Raw genomic sequence first — 24,854 nt, forward strand, 5'->3', positions numbered from 1 at the left:
CAAGTTTGAAAGGGACTAGCATACTGACTATCTATGGCCAAATCTGAAAGTGAATCTGGCTACTTACAGGGGAAAACAACAAAAAAAACGAGAATGCCAAAGAGAACTAGAACAGAGCATTATGTGCAAAATGACCAGATTCGACCAAACAACCGAGTAACTTTTAATACACAAGCTGAACCACAAAACAAAGCTCACAGGTCGTTGGAAAAAAAAATGGAACCTCAAGAAAATAGAAACGTACTAAGCTCATAGTGGTCTTACCTGAAACTCGTGAAAAATTCCCCACCAACAAGCTTTTCTCCCCAGCTGCTCGTCCCCCCTTTGCCTGTCTCTGTGACCCTCCAAAAAAAGTCTCCCTCTTTTTTCTTTGTCTTCCTCGCCAAGCCACTACTTTCCCTTCCTTTCTCTGTCTTTTTTCCGTCTAATCTGGCCGCCTCATTCAGCTGAAATCCCGGGGTGGTCAGAAGAGCCATCATGATAGCAAAATAAAAAATGGCCCAAAAACTCCTCCTGCCCGGGATGGGGTCTACACCTATGTTCTCCAATTCTTTTATTTTTGGTTAATAGAGTTTTCTGAATAAGGAAGATAAAGGGAAAATCTAATTTATACATAGGATTTTTAATTATAAAATGACTCTTTTACCTTTAATGAGTTTAATTAATTTTTAATTTACTATTTTACCCCTAAAGTTTATTTTAGGGTGTTATAAGTAACTATTTAAAAATATTTCTATGATCCAACATTAATTGAAACAAAATTGCTAACTTACAAATAAGATTCAACGTCCTAACAAGATAGAATTGTTTTTGGTTTTGTTTTTCTTTCTTATTTCATTTAAAAATGTTTTTTTTTTTTTTATATATATTTTACCATCCATTACTTTTCCTTATGTTTTATTAGTATTTTTTTTCATTTTCCTTTTAATTAACAGTAGTAAAAAAGACTAGTTTAAAAAAAATAATCATTGAAAATATAAACAATGATATTGTTATAAGTAAATTATATTTAAAATATGCATTTTTCTCATTCAAAACATTATCAGAGAAAGAAATTGGTGGTTTTTTTTTATAAGTACATAAATTAAAAATTCAAAAGTTCCTTACTTCTAAGTCATAAGTTCAAGTTGCATATCTTTTTTATTAATCCCTTATTTCAATTATTTTCCAAGAAATGCCTTTAGAAAAATATGTTTAAATCTATGTTAATTTTTCTTCATACTTATTCATAATTTTTAATTGCTTTTATTTCATTTATTAAAAAAGTACTAAGAATTTATATTCATTGAGTAATATTTATAAAAAAACAAACAATTGATTTTTTTAATGAGTATTATGTTAAAAAATTATTGATATTGCAAATAAAATAAAAATAAAAAAGAAAGTGAGAAAAAGGAAAAAAGCTTTGATTATAGATAGAATTAATTAGTGGAAAAAAATTTCTATTAACATTTAATTTTCATTGATTTTTTTTCTATTTATAAGTAGTTTAATTTGAATAAAATTAATTTAGAGACAATTATGCTTTAGGATAGATAAAACTAATGATGGATTTAAAGTCTACAAAAAGTGTAAAATTCAGTTCAAAGGTTAACAAAAATATATAATTGAGTTAAAGGATATGGTTCTACAATGCACCTTACTTGTTTTTTTTTTTTTTTGGTACTCTTTTAATTAAAATATTTAATGATTAAAATGATTTAAATCTTGATTTGAAAAGTTTATTTCAATATATAACTTTGAATTATTCTTTAAAATAAAATTTTAAAAAAAATATTAAAATTACTTTTAAATGATTTTAATATGATTTTTTATTTCACATAATAACAATATATATCGTATGAAAATTCTAAAATATATGCAAAAAAATCTATAAAAAAACAATTATAGCTCTTGTTCAAATATATGAAAATTACATTTTAAAAATGCTATTATTAATATTGAATTTTAATAAAAATTTTATTAATTACTTTCAACAATATTACTAAAATGTTATATTGTTAATAATAAAATAAAATAGGAAAATAAAAATAAAAATAAAATAAAATTATAGAAAATATTTGTTTTTGCTTAACATTTAACTTATTCAATTATAAAATATAAAAATTAAATTAAATTATAAAAATTTAAAATTAAAATGATATAACAAAATTTTTATTAATGTGTCTATTATGCTTTCCTTTTTCAAAAATTTTTAACAAAAAAAGAAAAGAAAAAATGTAAAATTATTTTCAGAAAAGAAATTGAAAAGGTAAAATAAATGTAACACTTGGAGATCAAAAGAAAAGAGTAAAAGAGTAAGAATAAAGAAAAAAAAGGAAAAATATATATAAAAGCCAAAGGATAAGAATGGTGAGACGTAAAAACATATTTACTTTTCCTGATTTCCTTTAAAGATGTTTTCGTTTTTGATATTTCATGTCCTTAACATCAATTATACTAAATATATGAACCTTAAATCCATTATCACCTTTAACTAGCCCTAAATCATAATTGTCCGAAAAATTTATACCTCGATCACCTATTAGTAAATGCGCAATCATATTTTCCAAATAAATGAAGTAATATTTAGCCTTTATATTTAGGAAAAAATTTAAGGTGCTGAATTTTTAGTCTTGGTAATAAAAAGTTTATGGTAAAATTTAAGCTATGATATAAAAGGTATAAATAGTGAAATTAAAGTTTTAAAAAAATGAAATCAAGTATAAGTAAAAAAAGGAAAAATTACCAAACAATAACATAAAATTTAAAACAAAGCAATGAGATATGAATATATGTGTGGGTTTATTTTGGGTATGTACGGATTTCGGGAATTGTAGCTGGATGTTTAGATTTAACATAAAAATTTTGGAAAGTTTAATTATTTTTATTTCCAGAAAAAGGAAGGGTAGTTTGGTAAATAAATGAGATGAAGAGGGGGAAAGAAGTTGGGTGGTCAACACTCAAACAGAGAGGCAGAAGGCAAGAAGCTTTGTGAGAGGACCAAAGGCCAAATCTTGGCGCGATCCCAAATTGCCCTCTTTTCTTTTCTTATTATATACAACATCATCTTCCTGTATACCCATTCCCTGTGACTCTATCTCTGTTCCTCACTGTTATCATGCGCACCCTAGGTACGCTAGCCTTCTTCCCTTTTCTCTCTATAAACTTTCTGATCTGCCCTCAACATTTCCTCTCTTAATCCCCGCATATAAATTATTTGTTTGTTTATTTATTTGTTGTTGGGGTGTTGGTTTTCTCTCCCACTCACTTTGGTGGATCTCCAATGATAAGACCATGCTTCGATTCAATATGGGTTTTTTTCCAATGTATTCTATTTTTTTGAAAAATTGAGGTTTTCTGGTTGATTTAATTTTCTTAATTTCTTTTCTTTAATTTTTCTAATTTTCTTTGTTGGGAGTGGTTTTTTTGGGCTCTTTTTAGGTTTGTTTGGTTGGTGGGGAAATCGAGGAAAATGGAAGAAAATTAAAATTTGAGTGTTAAATTTGATTATGCAATATTTGTATTAGGTGCCATTTACTGGAGGGTTTGTTTTCTTTGGTTTCAAATAATGGAAAATTTGGAATCAAAATTTGATTTTCTCATCATCCAAACGAGCATTGTGGTTTTAGGTTAATCTTATTGCACATTGGTTATGGTTAAATGATTTACTATAGAAACATATGGTTAGTACTCTTTGTTAGTGAAAGTTGAAATGTAGCTTGATTTTCAGTCTCATGAGCTATTGAAAGCTGGATTCTAACAAAATTTATTTCTGTTTGGTTTCAATTTTGTTTGTTCAATAGGTGCTGTTGGATAAGCTCTGTGCAAAGGATCAAATAGCTGCCATGCAGTCTTATTATTGTCCATTCATCTCAGAGAATAAGATCCAGTTATTGCTCATCTGCATTTATAACTGTTTTCGCAGCCGTTAAGTTTGTTGCGAAGGCATTGTTGGCATTCTAATTTCTCGGTTTTAGTAGTTTGATTGGCGGTCCCTTCTTTACATGATGCCACCAATCCAGAGGCTTTATAATGCTTGCAAATCATCGTTTTCTCCCAATGGACCAGTGTCAGAAGAAGCTCTTGAAAAAGTCCGCACAATGTTAGGTAGCAAGAAAGGAATCCTTTCGTTGCCTCGAATTTTCTCTTAAGCTTAATCTAACTGTTTCGATAATTAAGTGTGAAGGTATTTGGTATCTTGTATTTGCTTATGCTTCAAAAGTTTTTAGTTTGCTAACTCTATCCTATAGTCTAGTTCATTAAATCTATAGCCTTTAATCTAATTGGTTGAGCATGAGCCATAAACATGGATGCAGTTTATCGAGAAATCCTACTCCAAAAGAAAAAGAAAAAGAAAAAGAAAAAGAAAAAGAAAAAGAAAAATTCCACAAGAATAATCTGCCATACTCTCCTCAACAAGGTTAAAGATCTTCTATAATTTTTTTAATAAATTTAGCTCTTGCTTAGGTAAAAAACTGACTTCCTTATCATCTAAAATAAACCTAGAGGCCGTTACCATTAGAGTTATCCAAAATTGTCCTTGTCCTTCTCTATGGACATTTAATAGAGAACAATCAAGGAATCATCATCCACTATAAGGTTCATAATGCTCATGGAACACTTATTTGGGACCTCGGGAGATTGGGCTTTACGTTGAAATGGCCAAGCTAATGCCAATTGTCTTAGAGTTGACATGAACCATGTTACTTATGTGATCTTTGGTTCTTTGGCCTTTTAACTGGTGGAACTTCTTTTATTGGATGAAGGATCTTCTTATGCCCATTGTGTATGAGCATATGCATTTTTGTAGCCATCATGTTGAACCTTTCTATAAAAAAGCCAAGTCTTCCAAGTTACATGACCATAGTTTTAAAAGGCTCATGGCGCACCAAGGTGCAAAGTAGTCCTGGAGCTTGAGGCGCAAGGTGCACTTAAGGCGCAGGCTTTAGTGAAGTGAGGTGCATCCTAATTTACATATATTTTTCCTCTATTTTTTTCCTATTTTTCCTCTTTTTCTTCATCTTCTTCACTTCTCCACTGCACGGTTGAGGCTAGGGCAAAATTTGGGAGAGTTGTCGGATTGAAAACAACCAGAAAAGGGGACTGGAAGGGAAAACAGGGCCAAAATGGCGTCGTTTTGGTCCTAAAAATAAAAAATAAAAAATTAGGGCTTCTCTCTGCCCTCTGCAACCTGACTCCGGAGAAGAAGAGAAAGAGAAGGAGGTAGGGGATCGAGGCGCACTTGTGGACCACGTCGCGCCTTGCGCACCTAAGCGTCGCCTTCGTGAAGGGGCGTCACGCCGCCCGGAGCCTAGGCGCACCTTTCACAACTATGCATATGACTCACTTTTATTGGTAAGACCTCACACCATATAGACTCTTTAAAGTCCTTACCAAAAAAGGAATGTGACCAAGCAACAAAAGCTTATTGGAATTGAGGTGTCGTTATCCTATGCTATTTGGAATGGATTTGAATGTTTCTCTATTTTAATGTTAGCTTCTCAACAAGCTCTTGCAAAGCTATGTTCCAATTGCTACCTCCATCAATGATCATGGTACATAACCACCGTTGGCAAGAGATATGTGTATGGAAAATGCTAGAATCGCCAATCTTCTTCTCTTTTCACCTTTGGGACAACTAACAAAGGTCACACTACAAGGCTATGACCTTACGTCATATCATCGTAATAATCACATTTGTCACTAAGTTCATCTTCATTGTTGGTCTTTTCTTTTTTTGGATGATTTTCCAATTTAGATTTTGGTTTTTCAAAACAAAAGTGTAAACCTTTGCTTAGGTACACATCATAATGATCGTACCCACCACACTTAAAGCAAAAAGGAGTCTCACCTACCTTTTTGTCTCCAATACTCGTGACGTTCTACCCTTATTAGAGTCTCTATTAGCCACATTTGAAGCTTGTTGATTATTTTCCTTACCATTCACATGGTTAGAAGTTTGGGAAATTGTTGTGCTAAGTGGTTTGCTTGTTGTTTGGTTGGAGAAAGTACTCCCAATTTGTGACTTGGATGTTTGGAAGCCTGAAACTTAAGCCCTTCTATTTTAAGCGCTAGTTGATAAACATCATCCATGGTATAAGTGTATGCAATTATCCACTCAAGTTGAATATCCATTTGTAGTCTAGCGTTATAAAGGGCTGTAAGTTGAGCCTCACTTTCTCGCACTTGATTCCAAATGCTCAATTCATGGAAGTTTTTTGTATGTTCTTCAACTCAATACCTTGTTTGAGAGAAAACAAATTTTGTGTTCGTAGTCAATTGGGAGAAAGTGCTCCTTCATCTTCAACTTCATCTCGTCCCATGTATCTATAGGTGGTTGTCTTGTTCTACAAAGTTGATTCTTAATATTATGCCACCATAGACATGTTGCTCCTTTCAACTTTGCCTTCACAATACGAATTTTTCTATTTTCGGGCATAGCATATCAACAAAGTATTCTTCCATTGACATAATCCAATCAAGAAAAGCTGTTGGATTTAACTTTCCATAAAATTTAGCAATTTCAAGGTGTACCTTTTTTTTTGTCAAATCTCATCTTGAATAAATAGTTTGCCCCTTCTTTGATTTCCCATCATCAAATTGCCTTCTTCATGTGGTCTACTAGGCGATTGTTTGAATTCATGACTTGCAATCTTATCTTCAATTGGTCGTTTTTCTTGGCTCTTTTGTAGTAACTTCATGATCTCATCAAGTTTGCTATTTAATTGTATTATAGCATTTTGATAGGATTGTTGTGTGGCAGAGATTTTCTCTAAGTGTGTTACTTACAAAAAAAAAAAAAAAAAAAAGAAGATGTCCTCTATGTGTGTTGTAGCAATATCTTGATTTCTAGAAGTATTTTTTGAACTCATGCTTGCATAAGTTACTTCACTCCTCAATTGCACAGACCTTCACACCAAGGACTTTTAATCTAATACCAAAAATGATGTAGGACAACCTTAGGATGATTGCCTACAATTAAATAGGTGGGCTAGGGTTTTTATTTTTTAGGTTTAAGGAAAGGAACAAGGGATAAAGTTTATGGTAGAGAAAAATAAAATAAAAAATATAGAGAAGGAAGATACAAAGAATAAGAGATAGAAACCTTAGAGTTTCACTAAGATCTTTTAGGCATCTCATTTAAAAAAAAATCAATAGTTTGACAATTGAGAATTGCAATACTTGCAAAAAAACTAATATTATATAATCACCAATTAATTCTTTGGTTTATATCACTTAACTTTATTTATAGGTTTCTCTAAGAAATTTATAGTTTATTAAGATTTTAATAACCTATTATGAATCTAATTCTAATTCTCCTATAACCTAATTAGTTACTCTTAATTTGACTCTAATGAATACTAATCTTAATTTAATTTCAATTAATACTAATCCTAATTTAATTCCAACCAATGCCCATCCTTATCAAGGGGTTAATTTGAAACCATTCATCTTCTTTAAAATGCTCCTTACAATGTTAAACCTTGAACTATTTCAGAAAGGTTAAACTAAAAAGATCCAATAACTCCACCTAGAATTCCTTTCTAAGTGTGACATTATTGGGACCATGCACTGAAGTAAGTTGAAAGACCATAAATTTCCAAACCTCTAAAAAGAGAGATGAGAGAGAGCGAGGACGATCATGTAAGCGAAGGCGGAGAAGGGGAAAGCCGGGCGGAGAATCGAGGGAAGAGGAAGGGAAGTAGATTCGTGGTGGAATCGAAGGTGTTCGAAGTAGAAGCTGAGGAGAGGAATGGCAAGAGCCATGCCATTATCTCGGAAAGCAAGGGAGGGTTAGTGTCTTGGGTCCGTCTGGGGCTGGCGAGTGTGGGACTGTTCATAGAAGGGCTGATCCAGTGCACGAAGGATGGGAAAGATGGAAGATGGGAGAAGGGCTGGAAAGAAAAAGGGAGGATCTATTCCCTGGTGAGAGAGGCTAATAGGGTCGGGAGCTTCATCCGCCTAGGGGTGACGGACCTGGAGAAAAGGAGATTTGGTATCTGTATACCAAAAGGGAAAGGGGAAAAAGGAGGATGGGTTTCTATGGTGGAGTCCTTACTGAGGGTAGGATTTCGGCGCGAGGAAAAGGAAGTTGATCGAGGAGTAAGGGTTTTTGGTAGGTCGTATGTGGAAGTGGCCAGGGGCTCAGAGCTCAGGGATACTTCAAGGGTCAGAGTAGAGACAAAGGAGGAGGAAATAAGGAACAATGTGAGCATATTGAAGCAATGCCTGATAGGTAATTGGAACCCTAAATCAGCACGAGAAGAGGACCTAGCGAGATTGGGGTGGTCAGTGGCAAGAGCGTGGGGATTGAAAGGTAAATTAGGCCTGGCTAGACTGGGAAAGGGCTATGCTCTGTTGGAATTTGAGACGGTGGAAGAAGCCAAGAGGGTTCTCGCCTCGGGGGTGAGATCAGTGGGAGGGACCCAACTGGGTTTGGAGATGTGGAGCCCGAGGTTTGGATGCTCTGCAGAGGATGAAGATAGGAAAGAAGCTTGGGTGAGGATCCTGGGTCTTCCAATCTCGCTGTGGGTGCCGTCGATCTTGAGGAGAGTGGTGGAAGAGTGCAGTGGGTTCCTAGGCATCGATCCTCTAACGGAAAGGAAAGAGGACTTGGAATGGGCAAGGATCCAGGTAAAGCTGAATGGAGGGGCCTTGCCGAGTTCGATGGAGATTGGGGTGGAGGGGGAGGTATACGTCGTATCTTTGTGGTGGGAGATTCCGCCGGCAATAAGGAAAAAACAGGGGGATGGCCGTGATGAATTTGGGCAGCAGAGAGGGGAGGTTAGGGGTGATGGTGATCCACGCGCGGGATGGCGTGTGGGAGAAAAGCCGGGCGTTGGACCCAAGGAACAACGTCGGTCAGAGGAAGTGACAGGAGAGCAGGTGGAAGGGGAGGGTGGGGTTGGGTTTGAAAACTGGACCCATCTCGGGCAGGTGACCCGACAGAGTTCTAGATCCGCGGGCGATGGGTCGAGTTCATCCGGATCAGGGCTTGGCCCCGTGGGCCTGAAGCGGGACTATGGGCCAACTACGCAAGGCCCGCTTCTTTCTAAAGGGGTTGAATTGGCTGCAGATGGGATAGAGCGTGGGCCGGCTGAGGGACGGGCCTCCGAAGGGCTGGAGCTCCTGTCCCATGGGCCTACTATTTCGGTTGGGGGCTATCTGGGCCAATTGCAGACTAAATACATGGGCATAGTGTCACAAGCTGATCCAAATGAGCCTCCCCATGACCTTATATAGAGCTAGGAAGCTTCTGGAGACTCCTAGAGTGGGAAGAGTGTGGAAGGTTCTAGAGAAGTCTGGAGGAATCCACACAATTCTACACCATGGTAGAAGGCACGAGAGGAGTCCGGGGCTTTCTAGAGAAATCTAGAAGACTCTTGTATATACTTGTATATAGGCTTGTACCTAGAATGATGTAGGACATTCTAGAATAGTCTTGAGTTGTAAGGAACCCTCCAAGGTTCTAGAGAGTTCCATTGGTGCCTATAAATAGGTGAGGGCCTCATTTGGCCAAGGCACCAAACAAGTGAGCATCCAAGCACTTGTAAATGCTTTCTTGAGTTAATAAGAGTTTCCATTCTTTAAGGAGTTGCCTACTAAGCTCTTAAGCTTTCGAGTCACGAGTGTCTTAGCTGAGCAAGCTAAGCGTTGGGGATCAAGGCTGACTTAGCAAGATCAAGCGTCTTGACTTGCCTAAGTGCCGCACGAGCTTAGTGAACGACTAAGTCCGTGACAAGTGGTATCAGAGCGTGGCTACGAAGCGGGCATAACGGAAGCATGTCGGGCTCTAACGTGGAGGAGACTAGCGAACAAACCCGTGGGAGGGAGGCCGAGCCTACTGCAAGGGGCAGGGGCAGAGGTAAGAAGGATACATCTCGTGATGTTGTTGCCAACATGGAGGCAAGGTTAGCCAAGGTGGAGCTAGCCATGGCAGACACCCGGGAAGGGGTGGACTTGATCGAGCAAGGCATGGAGAAGGGCTTAGAGGATCTAAGGGAGCAGATCCAAGACCTTCGCGAAGGGGTGCTGGTCTCGCAAGTTCAGTCGGTGTCACACGAGGAGTTCATGTCCTTCCAAGACAAGGTCATGAGCATGTTCGCTAGTGTGGAGTCAAGGATGGAGGCCTTGACTGCACGAGTGGAGGCCCGAGACCAAGAGATTCGACAAGAGTTGACCATCTATAAGATCGCTGTATCAGCACGAGTCATGGCCACTCATGAGGCACCAAGGGTGGAGGTGCCCAAGCCACACACGTTCAATGGCAAGAGGGATGCCAAGGAGCTAGATAACTTCTTGTGGCACATAGAGCATTACTTTGAGGCAATTGCATTGACGGATGAAGCCACTAAGGTACGCACCGCGACCCTTTACCTCACTGATAATGCTACTCTATGGTGGCGTCGACGATTTGCCGACATAGAGAGAGGGACGTGCACCATAGACACATGGGATGCCTTTAAGAAAGAAATCAAGAGGCAATTCTATCCCGAAGACGTGGCTTACCTAGCAAGGAAGAGTTTGAAGCGTCTCAAGCACACGGGCTCGATCCGTGAGTATGTCAAAGAATTCTCTACTCTTATGCTTGAGATACCTAACATGGCTGAGGAGGAGCTACTGTTCAACTTCATGGACAACTTGCAAAGCTGGGCCGAGCAAGAGTTGAGGAGACGTGGTGTCTAAGACTTAGCCACGGCCATGGCAGTAGCCGAGTCCTTAGTAGATTATAGAAGGGGAGACTCCTCCAAGCCCAAGTCACCATCCAAGGGTAACCAGGCCAAAGGTGGGGGAGACAAGAGGTCGCAGGGCCACACTCCTAAGGAAGGATCAAGCAAAGGCCCTAGTGGCAAGGATGACAAAGGCAAAGACAAGCGAAAGGAGTTCACGCCCAGGACCAATTGCTTCTTGTGTGATGGTCCGCACTGGGCACGAGACTGCCCTAAGAGGAAGGCTTTAAATGCTATGATCGAGGAAAATGAGCAGGAGGGCGATGCTAAAGTGGGATCGTTGCAGCTCCTAAATGCCCTTAAGGCCAAGCCGATGCCTAAAACGCCTCAAAGCAAAGGGCTGATGTATGTGGAGGCCCTTGTGAATGGAAGGCCACCAAGGCCCTGGTGGACACAGGTGCCACTCACAACTTTGTCTCGGAGGATGAGGCAAGAAGGTTGGAGCTCCAAGCATCCAAGGAAGGAGGATGACTCAAGGCAGTCAATTCAGCCGCTAAGCCATCACATGGAGTAGCTCGCGGGGTGACTATGCACATCGGCTCGTGGGAAGGAAGGGTCGACTTCACAGTGGCACCCATGGACGACTTCAAGATGGTGCTAGGAATGGACTTCCTACAGAAGGTCAAGGCCGTGCCACTACCTTTCCTACGCTCAATGGCTATCCTAGAGGAGGAGAAGCCGTGCATGGTCCCTACGGTCAATGAAGGTACGCTCAAGACCCCTATGCTATCCGCTATGCAAGTAAAGAAGGGGTTAAAGAAGGAAGAGGTGACCTACCTCGCCACCCTGAAGGAAGAGAAGGATGATGGGTCGGGAGAACCCATGCCTAAGGAAATTGAGGGGGTCCTTGATGAATTCAAGGACGTAATGTTGCCCGAGTTACCTAAGAGACTTCCTCCTAGGAGAGAGGAAGATCATAAGCTTGAGTTGGAGCCGGGAGCCAAGCCCCCTGCTATGGGGCCATATAGGATGGCACCACCCGAGTTGGAGGAGCTAAGGAGACAACTCAAGGAGTTGCTGGATGCGGGGTTCATCCAACCATCCAAGGCTCCCTATGGCGCGCCGGTTCTATTTCAGAAGAAGCATGATGGGTCCCTACGAATGTGCATAGATTACCGGGCACTCAACAAGGTGACGGTGAAGAACAAGTATCCCATCCCGCTCATTGCTGACTTGTTCGATCAACTTGGAAGGGCAAGGTACTTCACGAAGCTGGACTTAAGGTCAGGCTACTACCAAGTCAGGATTGCGGAGGGAGATGAGCCGAAGACTACATGTGTGACCAGGTATGGCTCATATGAGTTCTTAGTGATGCCTTTCGGACTCACCAATGCCCCAGCAACGTTTTGCACCCTCATGAACAAGATCTTCCACCCATACTTGGACAAGTTTGTGGTGGTGTACTTGGATGACATAGTCATCTATAGTAACACTCTAAAGGAGCATGAAGAGCACTTGAGGAAGGTCTTTAAGATCTTGAGGCATAACAAGCTATACGTGAAGAAGGAGAAGTGCTCGTTTGCTAAGGAAGAAGTGAGCTTCCTAGGGCATCGCATCAGAGATGGCAAACTAATGATGGATGATAGCAAGGTGAAAGCCATCCAGGAGTGGGATCCACCAACCAAGAAGAATAAGGCATCGGAATGGGATGAAAGGTGCCAACAAGCCTTTGAGGACCTGAAGAAGGCTGTGACTGAAGAGCCAGTGTTGGCACTACCCGACCACACCAAGGTCTTTGAGGTACACACAGATGCCTCAGACTTCGCTATTAGGGGAGTCCTTATGCAAGAAAGGCACCCAATCGCATTTGAGAGTCGCAAGCTAAACGACGCAGAGAGGCGTTACACGGTGCAAGAAAAGGAGATGACCGCTATCGTCCACTGCTTGCGCACTTGGAGGCATTATCTGCTAGGGTCTCACTTCATAGTGAAGACCGACAATGTGGCCACTAGCTACTTCCAGACGCAGAAGAAGCTGAGTCCTAAACAAGCTAGGTGGCAAGACTTCCTGGCCGAGTTCGACTATACGCTGGAGTATAAGCCGGGAAGTACTAATCATGTGGCCGACGCCCTAAGCCGCAAAGCCGAGCTAGCGTCTATGACGAGTCAACCCCAAGGAGACATAATAGATCTTCTAAGGGAAGGATTGCAACATGATCCAGTGGCTAAGAGCCTCATCGCCCTGGCTCATGAAGGGAAGACCAAGCGGTTTTGGGTGGAGGACGGCTCACTCTACACAAAAGGGAGACGACTCTACGTGCCTAAGTGGGGGAACATAAGGCGGAACCTGATTAAGGAGTGTCATGACACCAAGTGGGCAGGGCACCCTGGGCAACGACGCACTAGGGCACTACTCGAGTCGGCTTACTATTGGCCTCAGATACGGGACGAGGTTGAGGCCTATGTGAGGACTTGTCTTGTGTGCCAACAAGACAAGGTGGAATAGCGACAACCTAGAGGCCTGTTAGAGCCACTACCTGTAGTAGAACGTCCATGGGACAACATCACCATGGACTTCATCATCGGGCTACCTAAGTCGGAGGACAGCGGCTCTATCATAGTGGTGGTGGACAGGTTCTCTAAGTATGAAACTTTCATAGCAGCCCCGACCGACTGCACTGCGGAAGAGACGGCGAGGCTATTCCTAAAACACGTAGTCAAGTATTGGGGGTTGCCTAAGTTCATCATCAGTGATCGCGATCCGCGCTTCACTGGGAAGTTTTGGACGGAGCTCTTCAAGCTTATGGGTTCGGAGCTTCACTTCTCCACAAGCTTTCACCCATAGACGGATGGGCAGACTGAGAGGGTGAATGCCTTACTGGAGCTCTACCTAAGGCACTTCGTAAGTGCCAACCAGAAGGATTGGGCCAAGTTACTAGACATAGCCCAGTTCTCATACAACCTGCAAAGGAGTGAGGCGACCAATAAGAGCCCGTTCGAGCTAGCTACGGGACAACAACCGTTAACTCCTCACACCCTAACAATTGGCTACACGGGGAGAAGTCTAGCGGCTTTCAAGTTCGCGAAAGGGTGGCATGAGCAAGCTGACATAGCCCGTTCATACTTGGACAAGGCCGCTAAGAAAATGAAGAAGTGGGCTGACAAGAAGCGACGACACACGGAGTACAAGGTCGGAGACATGGTACTTGTCAAGCTCCTTCCTCAACAATTCAAGTCCCTAAGGCCGATGCATAAGGGCCTTGTAAGGAGGTATGAAGGACCCTTCCCCATACTTGGGAAGGTCGGCAAGGTGTCCTATAGAGTCGAGCTGCCCCCGAGGTTGAAGATTCATCCTGTCTTCCACGCAAGCTACTTGAAGCCCTATCACGAAGACAAGGATGATCCAAGTCGAGGGTTGTCTAAAAGGGCACCTACAGCGGTCGTGACCTCCTATGACAAGGAGGTAGAACACGTCCTCGCAGACCGGGTCATCAGGAGACGAGGGGTACCTCCTGCTACGGAATACTTAGTGAAATGGAAGGGACTACCAGAAAGTGAGGCTAGCTGGGAGCCAGTAGAGGCACTATGGCAGTTCCAAGAACAGATCGAGCAGTTCCGAGCAGAAGGCGTGACGAGGACGTCTGCGGCATAGGTGGGGGAGAGTGTCACAAGCTGATCCAAATGAGCCTTCCCATGGCCTTATATAGAGCCAGGAAGCTTCTGGAGACTCCTAGAGTGGGAAGAGTGTGGAAGGTTTTAGAGAAGTCTGGAGGAATCCACACAATTCTACACCATGGTAGAAGGCACGAGAGGAGTCCGGGGCTTTCTAGAGAAATCTAGAAGACTCTTGTATATACTTGTATATAGGCTTGTACCTAGAATGATGTAGGACATTCTAGAATAGTCTTGAGTTGTAAGGAACCCTCCAAGGTTCTAGAGAGTTCCATTGGTGCCTATAAATAGGTGAGGGCCTCATTTGGCCAAGACACCAAACAAGTGAGCATCCAAGCACTTGTAAAGGCTTTCTTGAGTTAATAAGAGCTTCCATTCTTTAAGGAGTTGCCTACTAAGCTCTTAAGCTTTCGAGTCGCGAGTGTTTTAGCTGAGCAAGCTAAGCGTTGGGGATCAAGGCTGACTTAGCAAGATCAAGCGTCTTGACTTGCCTAAGTGCCGCACGAGCTTAGTGAACGACTAAGTCCGTGACAATAGGCTCTGAAGAGGATCTGGGCCTAAAGATGGAAATGGAATTCATCAAGTGTCGTGAGAAGGAGATTAGTGGGAAGTAGATGCCGGCTCTCTAGTGCTCCATGGCAGAGAGAGAGATCGTGGATGAAGCCTTCAGGTATGGGTCCTCTTCAAATCTAAGGGTTGGGGAATCCTCTCTCTTTTCTTCTTCTCTTTTTGGTCGGACTCCGGAGAGGGAGTTTTGCGACCACTCTGGGGATTTAAGGGAGAGCCGCCAGAAAGAAAATAAGATGGAGCTTGCAGCTACAGGGGGGGATACAACGAGTAGAGAGGGCTGTTGGGACCTGATTGAAATCAATTGTGACGCTTTAGAGGTTCAAAACCCGGAATGGTCTCCAATTCTGTCTGGGCCCCAGGTTCTAAGGAGCGAGAAGGAGACTAATTGGGAGGAAAGTAGCTTGGCTAAGTTTAGCAAGCTGTTGGGATTTTCAATAGAAGTCCTGGAGAGGGAAATTTTGGATTTTTTGTCCAAAATTAGGAAAAGACGGGAAATGATACATAGCAAAGGGTTACTGGAGAAATCAAAATTTGAGAGGGAGCTCAAAAGGCTGGAATGTTCAGTCAAATATAAGGGGAAGGACAAGAAGAACAATCATTTAAAAAGTAGAGGGGGCCAATTATTGTTGGGTTAATGAATCTCAAACTGATGAGTTGGAATGTGAGGGGTGCAAATGACGTTAATAAAAGAAGGATTATTAAGTCTGTGGTTAGAAAACAGAAGGTGGACTTGGTTTGTATCCAGGAGACAAAAATTCAGTTAATGATTGATGGGGTGGTGAAAAGTTTAGGGGTGGGGAGATTCTTTAGATTGGAGAACTCTTGAAGCTGCTGGAGCAGCTGGAGGTGTGTTGATTTGTTGGGACAAAAGGTCCTTGGAAATGGTGGATTGAGAGGAGGGCCAATTCTCAATCTCTTGTAAATTCAGAATTGTGGACAATGGGGCAGTCTGGGTGTTCACAGGTGTTTATGGCCCTTTCACCAAAGAGGATAGGGAGTGTCTTTGTGATGAACTTGGAGCAGTCAGAGGTCTTTGGGGTGATCCATGGTGTGTAGGGGGAGATTTTAATGTTATTCTCGCTCAAGAGGACAGAAGCAGGTAAGGGAGGGTGACTCCAGCTATGAGGAGGTTTGCTCAGGTTATGGATGACCTTGAGCTAATCGACCTTCCCCTTCAAGGAGGCTTTTTCACGTGGAGTGGGGGGCTTCATAATCAAGCCTGGGCCAGGCTAGATTGATTTTTGGTTTCTCCCAGATGGCTTGAACAGTTCAGCAATGTGACTTAGAAGAGATTATCTCGGCCTATATCAGATCATTTTCCAATCATAATCGAGGGGGGTGGCAAAAGAAGAGGCCCTTCACCTTTCAGGTTCGAGAACATGTGGCTGAAAGTGGAAGGGTTTAAGGACCTCTTGAGGAGTTGGTGGCAGGGGATGTCGGTCAGTGGTAGGGCTAGCTATAAGTTGGCAACAAAACTGAAGGGGATTAAACAAAACTTAAAAGTTTGGAACAGGGAGGTGTTTGGGCACTTGGAGAGTAATAAATTGGCTGCCTTACAGCATGTGGACTATTGGGACCAAGTGGAAAGTGAGAGGAGTCTGTCAGAGGAGGAATTTTCCAGAAAGAAAGAAGCGAAAGAAGGCTATGCTAAGTGGGTTAAGTTGGAAGAGATTCACTGGCGACAACTCTCAAGGGAGCTGTGGCTAAGAGAAGGGGATAAAAATATGGGGTATTTTCATCGAATGGCAAACGCGCACTGAAGATGGCATACCATGGAAAGAATAAAAATCAATGGGGCCTGGCTGTCAGAGGAGCATGCAGTTAGGACCGGAATAGTAGACGCCTTTTGTCGGTTAATAATCGGAAGACTCGGAGTGAAAGGCAGATATAGGGGGGTTAAATCTGAATCAGATTAGCCAACAAGAGGCGGACATCTTGGAGCTGCCATTCATGGAAGAGGAGGTCCATTCGGCCCTAATGGACATGAATGGGGACAAGGCTCCAGGTCCGGATGGCTTTACAGGAGCCTTTTGGCAATTCTGCTGGGAGTTCGTGAAGGAGAAGGTTTTGGAGATGTTCAAGGAATTCCATGAGCATAATGCTTTTCTCAAGAGTCTTAATACCACGTTTTTGGTTCTGATCCCCAAAAAAGGAGGAGCGGAGGAGCTGGGGGACTTTAGGCCGATCAGTCTCTTGGGCGGGTTATACAAACTCTTGGCTAAGGTGCTGGCCAATAGGATTAAAAACGTGATTGGTAGAGTGGTCTCTTCAGACCAGAACGCTTTTGTCATGGGTAGGCAGATTTTGGATGCGTCCCTAATCGCAAATGAGGTGATTGACTCGTGGAAAAAAGAAGGAAAGAAGGGCCTGATCTGCAAACTAGATATTGAAAAGGCGTACGACAGCGTCAATTGGGGTTTCCTGATGAGGGTTATGGAAAAAATGGGTTTTGGGACTAAGTGGAGGGAGTGGATATGGAGCTGTATATCGACTGCTAAGTTCTCTGTGTTAGTAAATGGGGAGCCAGCTGGGTTCTTCTCTAGCTCTAAGGGGCTTCGGCAAGGCGACCCTCTATCCCCATATTTGTTTATCATGGGAATGGAGGTGCTGAGTGCCCTTATTCGGAGGGCTGTGGAAGGGGGCTGCATCACTGGATGTAGAATCCAGAGGGGTAGGGGGCAGGCTGTTAGCATCTCTCACCTTCTCTTTGCGGACGATGCCATAGTTTTCTGTGAGGCTAAGAAAGATAATATGACTTTTTTGAGCTGGACCTTATGTTGGTTTGAAGCCGCTTCAGGGCTGAGGATTAATTTGGCTAAAAGCGAAATTATTCCAGTGGGGGAGGTGGATGAGATCCTTGAGATGGCTGTGGAGCTGGGTTGCAAGGTAGGTCAGCTGCCATCAACCTACCTGGGGCTGCCTCTGGGTGCGCCTAATAAAACTGGTTACGTGTGGGATGGGGTGGAAGAACGGATGAGGTGGAAATTAGCCCTTTGGAAGCGGCAATACCTCTCTAAGGGTGGTAGAATCACCCTCATAAAGAGTACACTGGCTAGCATGCCATTATATCAATTGTCCCTCTTCCGTATGCCTAAGGTAGTGGCAAGAAGACTAGAAAAATTGCAAAGAGATTTCTTGTGGGGAGGGGGAAGTACGGAAAGAAAAGCACACCTAGTCAGTTGGGAGAGGGTGTGTGTGAGTAAGGAGAAAAGGGGGGGGGGGGGGGGGGTTGGTTTGAGGAAACTAGTCCAATTGAACAAAGCCCTTCTTGGAAAATGGGTGTGGAGATTTGCTCGTGCCAAGGAGGAGATGTGGAAATGTGTTCTTATGGCAAAATATGGGCAAGACGAATTTGGGTGGAGAACTAAAAAAGCAAATGGGGCGTTTGGTGTTGGGCTATGGAAGGAGATTTTGAAAGAAGCTGATTGGTGTTGGGACAATATGACTTTTAAGGTAGGAAAAGGCACCAGAATCAGGTTTTGGAAGGACCCTTGGTGTGGGGATGTGGAGCTGGCCCGGAGGTTCCCTCAACTCTTCAATGTGGCTGCCCAAAAGAGTGCCACTGTGGGGGATTTATGGGACCAGAATTCTGGCCAAGGAGGCTGGAACCTAAGGTTTATTAGAGGCCTCAATGATTGGGAGCTGACCTTGGTTGACGAATTGCTTCAAATTCTAAGGAGCCAAAGAATTACCTTGGAGGAGGACTTTGGCCTTATGGAAGGGGGGAAAAAATGGGAAGTTTGACGTCAAGGATGCGTATGGGCTGTTGACCAGTCATAGTATCCCTTTGTTTCCCAAAAAGGGCATTTAGGTGGAGAACGTTCCTTCCAAGCTAGCGTTTTTTGCGTGGGAAGCTACTTGGGGGAGGGTTCTTACTATTGATAGGCTTCAAAATAGAGGATGGCAAATTCCTAACCGGTGTTATTTATGTGTTAGTGATGAGGAAAATTTTAATCATCTCCTTATTCATTGTACAGTGGCTAGCGTGTTGTGGGGGATGGTTCTTAGTCTGTTTGGAGCCCAATGGGTCTCTCTAGAAACTGTAAAGGAGGCGGTTATCAGCTGGAAGGGTTCTTTTGTGGGTAAAAAGAGGAAGAAAATTTGGAGATCCATACCGTTATTTATTTTTTGGACGGTGTGGAAGGAAAGGAATAGATTAGCATTCGGGGGGGGGAGTTAGCTATGTAGAAAGTTAAGTATTCTTTTGTTTGTAATATGTGGGGGTGGGCAAAATTGTATAATGGTGCGGAGTCTCGCTCCCTTATAGGTTTCCTGGAGTGGATAGCCTCCAGTTAAGGGCTGGTGGGTTTTTGTTGTTTTTTGGTCCTTTGTTGTGAGGCCTTCGTCGCCTCGTATACTCCCTGTATGCTATGCGGCACTTTGCCTTTTGCTAATATATGTGTGTTTACTTATCGAAAAAAAAAGTAAGTTGAAAGACCATTTGTCCATTTGAATCTAGCTTGATTGATATTGAGAAAGAATCTAATATCATCTCTATGCAACTAAATTTACTAGATTTCCATATTATGAATACCCCTCCTCTTGCCACACAAGCCGAAAGATTAGCCTAGTCCTTATTCTTAATGGTTTACACATTTCTCACTAATCTTTTATCGCACTTTGCTTTCCTTGTTTCCTTAAGCATCTCTATATAAAGATATAAATTCCTTAATTACCCTTCTTTTCTTTCTTTACTCCAAACCACAAATGTTCTAGCTTATGATCCTTGTGCCAAATCTTAGAAGCCCAACTACTAACTCCCTCTAAACATCATTCCCCTTGATAATAGATTTGTAAATCCTCCTAATGTTCTCCTTATCCTTAGACCTAACACTATTATTGTTGAGGGAAAGAAAATTCTCATTATGTTTGATAAGTTTGACATTCATAGAGGTTAGAATAGATTTAACACTTTCCATTTAGCTAAGAGTGAGCCCTTTAATGTGAAAACCTTCTAATGCTGAAGGGTTTGGGTTTATATTTGTTCTTCAATAGGCAAAAGAACCTTCGTGGATGCACTAGGCAAGGACCTAGGGAAAGTATCTCTTGTAAACATAGGGCAAGAGGGAGCTATGGAACAGTCCAATTCAACAAATTTGGGACAACCAACACTAGAGTCAAGTACTGCACCATTTTTTATTTATTTATAAAAAAGGTTAATTAAGGATAATGGATTTGATGGGGTTAGAGATGGCTATGTAGAATTGAGGACTAAAGGGCCAAAGGTGATTGAATGAAGAACTTTTAGGGTCACGGGGGATAGGTAAGAGGGAGTTTAGGATGGAAATGCATGAGCCATGGGTACCTCTCTTAACCTATTAAAAGACAGATCACACCACCCATCTAAGTTCATGTCCTTAGTAATGACTACTAGACTTGAACTAATGAACCATAGTGAGAACTCCCTCCAATTCTTACATCCTCTAGGTCATAGTCTGTTTTCTTTTCTAGTGTGGTTTTGAGTGCCATAGGATTTAGGACCACCATTGCGTTATCTATCATAGACTACATTGCTTTTGAGGGAAATGTGCTCCTACCCTCCTACCAATAAAATCTTTTGATCTTCTCAATGATAATTTTGCTAAGATTAAGGCTACCTCTTAGCTCAACTGATCCACAGTCCAATAGATGTTTTTTACATTGTAAATCCCTTAGGATCCTATAGTAGGAGGTAGCAATTGGTAATAGTCCATTGATGGAGGGAGGGAAACACCAATTTTGTAACCCTTGATGACTAAGAGATCTAGAAGAATTGGAGAGCAATTGTAGAGAGAAAGACTTTTGCGTCATTGTTTTAGGTTGGGTTCCTTGCCTTGTGATTGTTGTTTGTTTAGGCTTTTGAAATTTTATGATTATATAATGGGCATCCCTTTACTATCATCTACTATTAGCCCACGCAATGTCTTGGGCTCCCTTCAAAATAAAAAGTGCACTTCCTTTCCTTTAAAACCACCCTTTTCAGACTAGACCAATAACTATGTTTGGCCTACACTACACCTTAGTGTCACAAGTTGATCCAAATGAGCCTCCCCATGGCCTTATATAGAGCTAGGAAGCTTCTGGAGACTCCCAGAGTGGGAAGAGTGTGGAAGGTTCTAGAGAAGTCTGGAGGAATCCACACAATTCTACACCATGGTAGAAGGCACGAGAGGAGTCCGGGGCTTTCTAGAGAAATCTAGAAGACTCTTGTATATACTTGTATATAGGCTTGTACCTAGAATGATGTAGGACATTCTAGAATAGTCTTGAGTTGTAAGGAACCCTCCAAGGTTCTAGAGAGTTCCATTGGTGCCTATAAATAGGTGAGGGTCTCATTTGGTCAAGGCACCAAGCAAGTGAGCTTCCAAGCACTTGTAAAAGCTTCTTTGAGTAATAAAGAGCTTCCATTCTTTAAGGAGTTGCCCACTAAGCCTCTTAAGCTTTCGAGTCACGAGTGTCTTAGCCGAGCAAGCTAAGCATTGGGGATCAAGGCTGACTTAGCAAGATCAAGTGTCTTGACTTGCCTAAGTGCCGCACGAGCTTAGTGAACGACTAAGTCCGTGACATTAGGCTCCTATTAGTGAAAAAGGCCTCCTTCCTTACCCTTAACTTCTCTTTTTCTACTCGCCTAAACTTGAGAAATTAGCCAACTTAGAGTTTGGATAGGAATTGGTCTGATTTGATCTTTGATGGATTGAAAAATATAAATTTTGAATTTGAAATAATGTGGTATGAAGTATAACTGTCCACCACTAGCTCCTTTCTATTACTACGTGACCTATAAGGCTATAATGTTGAGTCATCTCAACCCTTCTACTCCAATCCTATCCTTAATTTTTTTTTTTTTTTTTTGATAAGCAAACAGAGAATCTATTAAAGAGTGCCGGTGAAAGGGAGTGCGCAACCTATGCGTACAAGATCTACTCCTATCCTTAATGATTCCCACACCTTACTAAGTCACATTGGCTTCTACCCAGAGTTAACCTAAGGATAACTCATTGACCATTTTCATCTTCTTCAACTAATGATACTGTTGTTGTGAAAACCCAAGCCCAATTTGAGATTTTTAGTGTCGTCAAAATCATTGTGTGCTCCTTTACCTTAATTTTTAGATGAATCTTGGAAAGATCGTGTTGAAATTCGGCATTCAAAGTTAGAGTTTTAATTTAGGAAAGTATTTTAGGAATAAAAAAAGGGAGAGATCATTTAGGATATTTCCTTAGGATTCAGTTTCCTATTTTTTAGGAGAGAATCAAGCTAGATAGATATTTTCTTATTCAGTCATTTGTATATATATATATGTGTATGGTGTGTACCGAAATAATAATAATAAAGGAGTTCAGAAATTCTTCATGGTATCAGAGCCAGTTTTTCTGAAACTCTAATCTCTTCTAGCCATCTCTTATTCAGGCCATCATTCATTCCAGCCACACCTCTTTGGCCATTTCTCAATCCGGCTATCTCTCTCTCTGGCCATCACTCATTCCGGCCAAGTCTCTCTGGCCATCTCTCAATCCTACCATCTCTCTCTCTGGCCATCTCTCATTCCGGCCATCAGTCCCTGTTTTCAGGCCGATATCTCTGGTTTTCTCCTCTTCCCTATTTCCAACAACCATATTCGGCTGTCTTCTTCATCTCCATGACAAAATACGGAATGACATCATCACAAATATCCAGCGTCACGACACCAGAATTAGGGGGCAGTTATGAAATTCCAAACCTTGGTGGCAGTGATTCCTCTCCTATTCTCATCACAGGACACAAATTAAATGGCCATAACTATTTACAGTGGTCACAATCTGTGTTGCTGTTCATTTGCGGTAAAGGACAGGATGAGTACCTCACTGGAGAAGCAGCCATGCCAGAAACTATAGAACTTGGTTTCAGGAAGTGGAAGATTGAAAACAACATGATCATGTCATGGCTTATCAATTCCATGAACAATGACATAGGTGAAAATTTCTTGCCGTTTAGGACTGCAAAGGACATATGGGATGCAGCCAAAGAAACTTACTCAAGTTCTGAAAATACTTCAGAACTTTTTCAGATTGAATCAACCCTACATGACTTCCGCCAAGGAGAGCAGTCAGTTACTCAGTATTACAACACACTCACAAGGTATTGGCAGCAACTTAACTTATTCGAGACTCAGTCATGGAAATGTTCAGATGATGCAGCAACATACAGGCAGATTGTGGAACAAAAGAGATTGTTCAAGTTTTTTCTAGGACTAAACAGGGAATTGGATGATGTTAGAGGCCGAATCATGGGCATTAAACCCCTGCCAAGTCTCAGGGAGGCTTTTTCAGAGGTTAGGCGTGAAGAAAGTAAAAAGAAAGTGATGATGGGATCCAAAGAGCAACCTACCCCAACATTGGATGTCTTTGCCCTTGCTGCTTAGTCATTTAATAGTAGTGGTGGAGATCGTCAGAAATGTGATAGGCCTTGGTGTGATTATTGTAAGAAAATAGGCCATTATAAGGAGGCTTGTTGGAAGCTTCATGGCAAACCGGCTGATTGGAAACCAAAGCCACGGTTTGACAGAGATAGCAGAACACACGTGGCTGCCAACTCTGAGAGCACATCTGTTCCCGAGCCGAGTCCATTCAACAAAGAGTAGATGGAGATGCTACAGAAACTATTAAGCCAAGTTGGCAGTGGCAGTACTACCGAGACAACCTTCACTGCTAATCGAGGAGGAATGAAGCCGTGGATAGTGGACACAAGTGCTTCTGATCACATGACAGGAGATGTTGCCATTCTTCAAAATTACAAGCCAAGTAATGGTCATTCATTCGTCCATATTGCTGATGGTTCAAAGTCAAAAATTGCCGGGACAGGTTCCATAAAACTTACTAAAGAATTGTATCTTGACTCTGTCCTCCATGTTCCAAACTTGGATTGTAATCTTTTGTCCATTAGCAAATTGGCCCGTGATCTCCAATGTGTTACTAAATTTTATCCAAACTCGTGTGTTTTTCAGGACTTGAAATCGGGGAAGATGATTGGCAGTGCTGAACTGTGTTCCGGGCTCTACCTCCTCCCATGTGGCCGATTCTCAAACCAAGTCTCTCAAGCAAGTTGCGTACAGTCTCAGAGTCTGTTAGAGTCTTTCAATTCTATGTCAAATTCTAAGGTCAATAAAGATAGTGAGATTATAATGTTACACTATCGCCTTGGTCATCCTAGCTTTGTTTACCTTACAAAATTGTTTCCCAAATTATTTATCAATAAAAATCCAGCATCTTATCACTGAGAAATTTGTCAGCTTGCAAAGCATACTCGAACAGTATATCCTCAAATCCCATACAAACCTTCGACTGTTTTCTCTTTAGTACATAGTGATGTATGGGGTCCCTCACGGTTAAAAAATATTTTTGGCACTTGATGGTTTGTGACATTCGTTGATGATCATACATGGGTAGCATGGGTTTTCCTTATGAAAGAAAAGTCAGAAGTCAGACACATTTTTCAAACCTTCAATCTTATGGTTCAAAATCAATTCAATTCCAAAATTCAGGTCCTCAAGTCAGATAATGCAAAGGAATACTTTACTAGTAGTTTCAGTACCTATCTTCAAAATCACGGCATCATCCACATAAGTTCTTGCGTTGACACCTCACAACAAAATGGGGTGGCTGAACGCAAGAATAAACATCTCTTGGAGGTTGCCCGGTGCCTTATGTTTTCCTCTAATGTTCCAAACTATTTCTAGGAGGAAGCCATTCTCACAACTACCTATTTGATTAACCGTATGCCATCCAGAGTGCTTACCTTTCAATCCCCACATCAACTTCTCTTAAAAAAATTCCCTCACACCCGTGTAGCCTCTTCTGATTTACCACTCAAAGTATTTGGTTGCACGACATTCGTTCATGTGTATTCTCAAAATCGTAGCAAATTTGCTCATCGAGCCAATAAGTGCATTTTCCTAGGGTATTCTCCAACCCAAAAAGGGTACAAATGCTATTATCCAACCAAC

General features: G+C 41.7%; 1 protein-coding gene across 6 annotated transcripts in view; it reads left to right on the forward strand.

The window, feature by feature from the left end:
* Positions 1-2,929: 2,929 nt before the first annotated feature.
* LOC100250622 (plant cysteine oxidase 4) overlaps positions 2,930-24,854 on the forward strand; it is a 45,150-nt gene continuing 23,225 nt past the window's right edge. The window contains exons 1-2 of one of the 6 annotated variants that reach the window (XM_010658745.3): positions 2,930-3,113; positions 3,786-4,089. In XM_010658745.3, the coding sequence (XP_010657047.1) occupies positions 3,987-4,089 (103 nt within the window). In that variant the 5' untranslated portion in view covers positions 2,930-3,113; positions 3,786-3,986. The other 5 variants (XM_059741006.1, XM_059741007.1, XM_019223669.2 and 2 more) reach the window with 5 other exon arrangements.

Source organism: Vitis vinifera, chromosome 12, assembly GCF_030704535.1.
Source record: "Vitis vinifera cultivar Pinot Noir 40024 chromosome 12, ASM3070453v1".
Classification (NCBI taxonomy): domain Eukaryota; kingdom Viridiplantae; phylum Streptophyta; class Magnoliopsida; order Vitales; family Vitaceae; genus Vitis; species Vitis vinifera.